General features: G+C 40.5%; 1 protein-coding gene across 2 annotated transcripts in view; it reads left to right on the plus strand.

The window, feature by feature from the left end:
• The window catches only part of AGPS (alkylglycerone phosphate synthase), a 52,460-nt gene extending 42,854 nt beyond the window's left edge, over positions 1–9,606 (plus strand). For both annotated transcript variants that reach the window (XM_035134601.3, XM_088660383.1), the window contains exons 18-20: positions 231–330; positions 962–1,019; positions 6,851–9,606. In XM_035134601.3, coding sequence (XP_034990492.1) covers positions 231–330; positions 962–1,019; positions 6,851–6,972 — 280 coding nt within the window. In that variant the 3' untranslated portion in view covers positions 6,973–9,606. The remainder of the gene's footprint in view (positions 1–230; positions 331–961; positions 1,020–6,850) is intronic.
• The last annotated feature ends 253 nt before the right edge of the window (positions 9,607–9,859 follow it).

Consider the following 9,859-nt stretch of genomic DNA (forward strand, 5'->3'; position numbering starts at 1 on the left):
GCAGCTGCTAGACACAATGGCTATGTTGTGCCTCTATAGTAGGAGGCGATGGGCCTCTGAATACCAGTTGCCAGGAATCGCAGATGGACAGGGTGCCCTTATGCTGATGTCCACCTTGCAGGTGAGAACAGGATGCTGAACTCAATGGGCCTAATCCAGCAGGCTTGGCTTATGTTATTATGTGTAGAACAGTGCGGTACTTGACCTAACAAATAAGTTTTGTATCACAGGGTGACGCAGACCTACGATGTTGGCGCCTGTGTCTATTTCTATTTGGGCTTTAACTACAGAGGATTAAGCGACCCTGTTCACGTTTATGAAGAAATAGAGGTAATTGTAATTATTTATCACTTTCATGTTATGTAATACTTGGCTGTAGTAACTCATTCACTATAATAAGTAAAACTGCAGGTTAGAGGCAGACTCCTTGTGGTCAGAGGTTCCGCTCATGAGATCCTCCCACCAGGAAAAGTGGGGAACAGTTTCTGCCAATTGCTACCCCCCCCCCCGAGAAGCTGCTCCAGAGAGCTGGGGAAACCTACAGAACAAGGTCGGCAAGGAGAAGTGTGGCATTGTTGTCCCCCTACCCCCCCCCACCCTTCCTCAATTCCACAAACAGAAGGAGCCCTTTTTGTAGATGGCTCCAACCCTGTATATGTCAATATTCCAAGTTGAGATGCTTCCTATCTTTTGCCAGCCTTTGAGAGGAGTTATACCTCCTTCATTTATGTGGACTTCCAGTAACGGTGTATTGGAAACCTATCCCCCAATAGGAGGGTGGAATACAACTATTTTGCAATATGCAACCCGATTCTAAACTTGGCAGAATGTGTAAATAATCTCAATTGCATTGTATTGTTTGTTTGCTAGTATTTAAAACGAATGAAAGGTGTGTAATTGTCCAGACCTTGCTACATCAACGTTGAGCTTAGTGAATAATTGAGCTATTTGCATTCTTTAGATGTCAGCTAGAGAAGAAATCCTTGCTAATGGAGGAAGCCTGTCACATCATCATGGAGGTAATGTTTCTAGTTACTTACATAGCAGTGTTTGATACCCATTTTTGTATAATGCGGTTAAACGTAGCTTTGTGGTGCTACTCGTGTTCTGCAGGAGAGCTTTGGGAGACTTCTTCTTATGAACACGACTTTCAAGATTTTGACATGGTTAACTTCTGCGATGATGCTGAGCTTGGTTCAGTCCATGTTTTAAAGCGAGCTGATCTGATTTGCATTTCATGCGCTAATACCCAGATACATAACACATAGCTACCTTCAGATGTTGTGATGCAGTTAAGTAGTAGAAAATGGGTTGGTGCAGACATACGACTGAACACATTTGTGAAACTAACAGTGATTAGACCGATACTTCCAACCCTAGGTGACGCCTGTTTTAAATGGTTGTCAGGAGAAATATTCTCCTGTGCCCCAGCCAAGGGGCTGCCGATGAAAACCTTTTTGCATCAGGAAGCACATTAAGCCAGTGCTTCTGGATCTGCACGGACTCCCTAATGGTTTCTGAGCACAAGTTGATATGGTAGCATCAGTAGCTAGTTGGCACTAATCTCCCTCCTTTCCTATATGCCATCATTGTAACTGTAATATGCTAAAACCAGTGGTCTGACAGTTCTCTATTAACCCTGTGCTGTCCATATGACTGGCAAGGGTGTAGTGGGAGACCTTGCCATACATCTGGAACGGCTTTTTGGAAGGAAGGCAGTAGGATACCCTGAGCTGCCTAAGCCGTCACTGACTGTTCCAAGGCCACAGTATTCAGTTTGGGGTTAGGCCACGCGGGTGTCATGCCCCTGCAGTCTCATTGACCTCTACAGCAGAGATCACCACACACCAGAAACACAATGAGACCCAACTGGGTGAGTCTAGAGCATTTCTGTATACATGTTTGAGAACAGTATAGCTCAGTCGGTAGAGCCTGACACTCTTAATCTCAGGGTTGTAGGTTCGAGCCCCATGTTGGGCGAAAGATTCCTGCATTGCAGGGGGTTGGACTGGATGATCCATGTGGTCCCTTCCAACTCTACAATCCTATGAATCAGGATAAATATATAAGTACATGCAAAATGTCTTGCCTGTCCTGATCCTAGAGATAGAAATATGGCATGCAATACTGCTGCAAAAAACGTGAGTGTGGGAGAATTACTAGAATGGGGTACAGTGGTACCTCGGTTTTTGGACGTCTCCATTGCCAAACGTTTTAGTTTTCGAACACTGAAAACCCGGAAGTAAATGCTTCCGTTTTCGAACGTGCCTTGGAAGTTGGAACAGCTTCCGCTGCGTATCTGTTGTTTTTCACACTTTTCTCTATTGAATTGGCAGACCGCCCTTTGCCCCTCAGTTTTCGAATGTTTCGGAAGTCGAACAGTCTTCCAGAAGGGATTACATTCAAAAACTGAGGTACCACTGTATAAGGAATTATTAAGTCAATGGCTACAATCCCGGCACATTGGGTCCTTTCCCCCTCCATCTTGCAAATCGCCTTGTTTAGAAGGCGATTAATAAATCGATGGTGGCAATCGTCTTCTATGGCGTAGACCACATGACGAAACAAGCTTGAAACTCTCTCTCTCTCTCTCTCTCTCTCTCTCACACACACACACACACACACACCGCTTTGCCAATGGCGCTTCTGTGGTGATTTGATCTAATATTGTGTGTTAAATTCCTCCTTAATGTTCCTGGAGTTTACTGTTTAGGATTCAACTGGTTGTATCCTCTTTTTTTAAATTATTTTTATTATTTACTGACCTTCAGGCCTTCCCACGACATTCCCAGCATTGCTTTTTAGTTCCTCTGTGAGGAAGAATATTGATGCAATTCCTCTTCAGTGTTTGCCCTATAATTGTGATTAATAACAGTTGCTTTCACTATCTGGAAACAGACAGCCTGGTTAGTCTGCCTACAATCATGTTGTGATAAATGGAGCTATTTTAACTCCGGTTTTGTGTATCAAACAAAACAGATGTAGTCTGAGACTTGGGGCTATAAGGAATATAAAGCCTGTTTAATTCAATCTTCATGGTGTTTGTTGTTTTAAGGAAGGGACTGGATAGTTTATACAGCAGAGTTTATTCTAGAAACTTAAATAGTTGCCATTTCCGCATGCAGCAACTGTTCAGTCTTAGGGACACGTTCCTGAGGATTAGCCACCTGCTGTGGAAACAAAACTTGAGACACTTAAGAGAAGTTGCTTCAAAAAAAAAAACTTCAGAAATAAACCAACAAAGAACAATAAAAAGGTTAAGTATATAGGTAGCTTGTTTAACCTAAAACTCATGCCAACCTTCAACAAGAGCTAATGATAGGGAGAACATGGCATAATGAATATGCAATGTCAACTGAGGACTTGAAGCAAAATGTTCATCGAAATTCTCCTTACCTTTTTCCATCCAATGGTCCAAGCGTTGATATGTTCTCCTCTCTGTCCAGTGGGAGCATATTTTCATTGATAGGGGCGACTAGGATGTATTTTCCACATTCCCGTGTAGAGCCAGACTGCACTTTTTCTTCTTCCCTTCCATGCCCTCATCACTATTCTCCAAAATGCCAGAAAAACAGTGTGGATTGCAGACCTTTCCATGTCCAAGACTTGCATAGCAAGTCTTATTTCTAGCCACAGGCTGCTCAGTGTTGCCAGTCGCTGGTACCAGTCTGCAGATATGTGCTGGGGATTCACCTAAGCAATCCCATCAGTGGAAGCCCTGAGCAAGGACTTCTGCTTCTGCAATAGTCCTCTCCTCCCTGCCCCTTCCCAAAATTGGCTTGGGGAAGGGGTTGGGACAATGCCTAGAACAGTGTGTGTGTGTGTGTGTTGTAACATCTGGCAAGCCGCAGTGCTTGCACAGATTGGAAGAGTTTGATGTTGAATTGCACTCCTCAAATTATGCTAAGCATAGCAGAATGTTATAACACATTTTCATTGACGATCCTGGATTATTATGAGTATAAGTGCCCAGAAGGAAAACACCATGCGGTGAAAGAGCTCTCAAAAATCTCCCAAAAGTTCTAGGTTCTCAAATACTGTTAGTGATTAAAATGTCTTACACTTCATCATCTTTGTGCCTGTTTCCATTGAACAGATTGCTCAGCTGATTTGTGCACACAAGGTTGTGTTTAGAAGCCATTGCCCTCCATCTAGGTGATATTTATGGGTTAATTGAACAAATGGTGGTTGTGCATTTTCAACCCGCAGTTGTAGTTTAGAGTCTCAAGTCACCTAACTATGACATCAGAGCAGACCAGGTAATGATATTAAGAGGCAGGTGAAAGCAAGTGGATAGCTGTCCAGGACTGCAAATAAGCATAAATGCAGGCTGTCAGTCATGATAGGCTCTACACTAATTAATGCAAAAAATACCCAATTACTATGCTACAGGTTGACTTGCAGGCAAAAAGCCTACAAGACAGGAGATCTAGATTAAAAGCACACAGCACGAATCCTTCATGCTGGTTGACACTTACGTATGTCAGTCACTCAGTGACTGCTATATGAACAGATACTTTGCATCTGTGAAATAGCCATCACATATCAAATATCCCCGAATGGTCCAAGGGAGTTCGCTAGTAGAAAGTATTCACTGAGAAGTCATGGATTTATGCAGCCAGGTGGACAGGAAGTTTGTGTATCTCTAGCTCAGTGGTAGAGCACATGCTGTGCATGCAAGAATCCTTGGCATGTTCAGGTAGGAATGAGAAAGTCTCCCTGCAGGCCGGAAACACCGGATAGCCATCGGATTCAAATAGTCTTTCTTTGTTCCTCAAGGAAGACAAAATGGTGTTGCTCCTTTTTTAAATGAAACCTTGGTTAGCCATAGTTGCGGTAAGCACTAAGAACATGCAGCTTGTACCTTTATGCAACAAAGGGGTTAATTTTTTTATCAAATGCGTTCATAAAGGACCACCAGTGTCCGCTGTACCACTTCTCCACACACACACACACACACACACCCCTTGGCTTTCCGGTTCGCTAATCAAATGTATGTTAGATTTATTATTGCAAAAGTATAAAGCATAGAAAATGTGACAAGATAGATGTGTAAATTATCACTCTGACAGAACTAATGATGCACTCCGAGCACCTTCTGTTTTCAAGCACTTGGTGAGCGACTTCATTAAATATGCAATGGCTGTTTGGTGCTGCGGCTGAGACATCAGTTCAGTCCCTCGTGGAATTGCATTATTACTGGAGGTGGGGGAAAGACAGCCAGGCTAGCTGTCGGACATCCTGCTGTGGCTTTAATGTGCTCCATCTTGTTGGACCAGTTGTTTTCAGTCTTCTTGAGACAATTACATCCATAACCACAGGATACCTTCGCCGAAACAATATTACGGATAATAGCGGATAATAGCATAGACTATTCATTGTCTCTTTAGCTCTATACTGGAATGTGGGTGGTTGGACTTGAGAGAGATCTCTGCCGTCCTTGGAATGTCAGTGTTGCCAAGTAGAGAATAGGAATATGGTCGCAGGAAAACGCCCATCTTTTTCTAACGAAACGTGCATTTTCCATACTCTCTCCAAACCACGCTGGTTATACGCTTGAGGTTGCCGTATGAATTTGATGCCAAACACTTAGAAAACAGATCAGGCTTTTTTTTTTTCTCCTAGCCTACGTACGCTGTTCAGTCAGCTCTGCAACACAGTTTGTATTCCTCGGAGAGAAGAAACAAAAATGCTCTGCTCTCCTTTGGTAATCCCCATCATTAATTATTTGAACGACACTTTAGGTAGAATGGGCCATGCAAAATGGGTTGAATTTAGTTGCAGATCTGTAGAAGAGGCAAGTGCTGTGGCATATTGCCTTATACAAATGGATCATGCCCCTTTGCTTGTTTGTTACATTTATATCACGGCCTTCCTCCCAAAGGAGCCCTGGTTGAAGCTAGCAGATACAAATGGGTATCTGCCCAGTCAATAATTAAAATACTTAAGTAATTAACTAACAGCCATTAAAAGACACAACTGATGGTTAATAATAATCTGTACTTTTATGTTCAAATGTTGTAGATCCACAACTGCATTCGAATTGTTTTTATTGTTTCATCACTTGCTATTGGTCACCCTTGGGCTCTTTGGGGAGAAAGGGTGGGGTATAGTTTTAATTAATAGAATAAATAGATTATCATTGAAGTCAGAAAACTGAGTTAGTACTCGTATTGCCTAGGATATAGTAAGTCGCACAAAAGTCATGGCAACTGTTGTGGCGATCTTTGTTGTACACATAGTTAACAGCACAATCGTATATATGTTTACTCAGGTGTAAGTTCCATTGAGCTCAGTGGGGACAGCCTTAAGTTCAACCATCCACTTTTGTGAGAAAAGTGCTTCCTGGCTTGTTAGCCAGATTTTTATTTTTTTTAGTAACTTCCTGCAGCTGCATCCACTTTGTGCGTGTTTAAGTGCTCAACATTTAAAAAGCCTCTTTGTATGAAAGCCTACACGTTTTTTGTATATATAAAAAGAGTAAGCCCTAGGATTGGGGTTTCCTTTGCAGTATCTCAATATATCCTGCTCACAACGTTCAAAATATATGCAGCTTTAATTCAATTTTTAATGTGACGCACCATCTTGGCCTAAACTTTATCTAAATTTCATACTTTGTAAAGAGAGTAGGCAGTGTGGAACACAGGCTTCCTCTGGGAGTACATCGCGCTTAATGAGCTTGATAGTCTGGTGGGCTCAATAAATCAAATAAAGCAAAACATTTCTCATTTCTGAATAAAAGCATTTATCACCCAGTGTTTGTTCATTCATGGTCACAAGATTGATTGGCTCCTGCTATTATGGTGAATATTAAAGACTCTTCCCCCCCCTTCCTTTTTTTTTCTTCCAGTGGGCAAGTTACGGAAGCATTGGCTGAAAGAGAGCATCTCAGATGTTGGCTTTGGGATGCTGAAATCTGTCAAACAATTTGTGGACCCCAATAACATCTTTGGAAACAGGAACCTTTTATAAGCCTGGTTACTATCCAAACCGAAGTTACAAAAAGAAGAAGAGTGACCGTTTGAGTCTCATGGCTATCCCAGTATCCAGATATAGCATGGACCCAATTTGAAAGCTGTTTACTCCTTACATCTTTAATTTTCTTCAGTTAAATGTGATCATACAATTTACTCATAGCACACTTCCCACAGAGTACTCCAAAACATTTCTCACACACAACCAGCCCAAAGTATACTAATGCCAATCTAACTTATAACCTGTTTGGATGGCTTCCCCTGCTATAGTGCAAGAATAGCTAAGGCAGATACTAAATGTTTCTGTCATAGGAGATGTTCTTGACAAAGCAGCACTTCTGAGAAGCAGATGAAAAATGGGTTTATATTTATATAAAACAGTTTTTCTATTGAAATTTTAAACAAATAGGCAATGAAATTCATGCCATGCTGCAATTTTTTTTTAAAAAAAAATCAAAACCCGAAAATAATTTTGGATTGCTAGTTCCCCCTATCTGGTATTATTGAAAGCATTAGTTCACAAAGTGTAGTCTTAATAGCATTTGTAACTTAATGTTCTGAACAATACTTACTGACTCCAAAAAGCAAACATTTATTTTTAAATGCAGAAAAACACACTTTATCTTTGTTAAACAAAGTGTAGTGCTTTCATAATTTTGCCCTGCTGATTCTTTTACAGGGCAAAATTTCCCAAGTAGACAAATGGTCCTGTTAATTCTGTGTCTCCAGAAGTGTAATTTGGAGTTTTACCCATTTCAATTCTGAAACAGTCTATTTTAAATTTTGACTGCTAACTATGAGTGTAATCATTTAGTCCACAAAAATAAAATGTCATGCTTTTCTAAACAGTATCAGAAAGCATTAGAATGAAACCTACCTTAGAATTGTTTAAATAATTTAATTCTGCCTACCTATAAATACCTACATTTTAAGGCACCAGTTCATTCATTCTCTATTTCAGATATATATGTAATCAAAAATATCTGAAATTGTGACACTTGCCCCCCAAAATAACGTTTATGTTAATGTCTGCTAGCAATTGGTAACAAATGTGACGTTTGAATACATCAGTTAAATGTCCTGTTCTAATCTGACCACTAAAGTTTTTGCTATTTAATCTTAGCCCAGCATGTCAACTCAAAGCAGTGTATGGTCAAATCATAGCTACTGTATTCATGCCCTAAAGCACCTTCAAAACAGACCCAATGCATAATATCTCATCATGACAATTGTCGGTTTGCTACTGGTCTTACCAAAACTCATCAATGCAATCCAGATAGTCCTTTAAAAAATTTAATCCACAAGAGGGTTTTTTTTAAAAAAAATTGCAGCGTGATAGGCCTGAACAATTACTCTCTACTAAAGTCTGTACCTATAGTAAACATTTAAGACTGAGCACAACGTTAAGATTTTTGTTAACCATGTACAAGGTATCCTCATTGGCATCAATCTGGTTATACCAGGGTACTCAGTTTTGTTTTTGATAGGAAAAAAAAGAGTGTTTTCATGTGCCTAATGAGCACCATATTGAGGATCAGATGTTTGTTTCAGGGAATAAAATTGCCTTTTTGATAGCAAAAGTTTAATTTCCTGATTATTTTTGCTTGCTCTGACCAAGTTTATTCTATTTCCAAATGTGTAGTTTCACTTATGGTGCTTAATTGACTGACTGACTTATTATAGGTTTCCTAACCCTTTGTTACTGGAAATTGCACAGGGAAATACCCTATGGGGATATTTTTCATAAGTTTATAGATAAATAGATGACAAGGAGTGTTCAAATCATGAAGTATAAACGTGTGTCTTGTTCACACTGTCCTATCTAACGAAGGAACTGGGGGAGCTGCAAAAAGTGGATAGGTTTTGGGGGGAAAGATACAATGCAGATTACTGTGAACATATTGTAAATTGCTTTACTTACGTCTATTTTGCTAGACCTCATTTCGTTTTCTTCCTTGTTGAAATGGTTAAATTGTTTGGAGCGTTAGCAAGAGCACCTGTAAAACATATGCAAGTGTGTGAGTGCTAATTCAGAAGACTGAGATGCTCATTAAAAAGTGAAAATTTTCAAATGGATATCTATTTACAGTGTATTCATGACACACCAACAGGGCCAAAAGTATTGGTGAAGGATACGCAAGAATATTCATTTAGCTTTCTCTAATGGTGTGTTGCAACATCCTAGCATCTTTTCACTGAAGTTGTAAGACTTGAATCACTCACTTTTGACTAGGCTTCCAAAGGACCATATATGTGCAACCATACTCACACCCGCATTCTTCTGGCCTTCAGGAGTGACATCTGGGAAGAAATGGCAGGCTGACCCTCCAGATCAGCATCCAGTGTGGTGCTAAAGGTTGACCAAAAATTGGCTTTGGGACTCCTGGCCATTCATTTTGCTGAAGGTTCAAGATACCTGCAGTATTGCAGTGCCTCATGGTAGGGAGGAGCTGGCATGCAAAATACAGCACTGCTTTCCATGTCCCCCCTTCCATCTGATCAGAAGCAAACGAGAGGGGTGACCTAGAGATTCTGTGTTCTTGCTAAAACCATTGGAACCTCTCATTGAATGCTAAGCTGATGAAGTAGAGCCTTCCTCGGTTTAAGCAGGGGAATGTGTAAAAAAAAACAACCTCACTGCATGCTGATTGGCAAATCTTTGAGAATTCCCAGCGCAATGCTGTGAGTATCTTCAGTTCAAAGAAGGAGCAACTCAAATCCCACAGGACGTACATAATGTAACTCTTTGGATTACTATGATTTTTTAAAATCTTCTTTTTAGAATTAGAGCGTTTTAGCTGAACCATCAGTGTGATACCTGAGCAGAGCATAATTCTGTTTGAAATATGGCACAGTTGGCCATGTTTTCATTCACTGTTTTACTC

The sequence above is a fragment of the Zootoca vivipara genome, chromosome 1 (assembly GCF_965207765.1).
Source record: "Zootoca vivipara chromosome 1, rZooViv2.hap1.1, whole genome shotgun sequence".
Taxonomy (NCBI): Eukaryota; Metazoa; Chordata; class Lepidosauria; order Squamata; family Lacertidae; genus Zootoca; species Zootoca vivipara.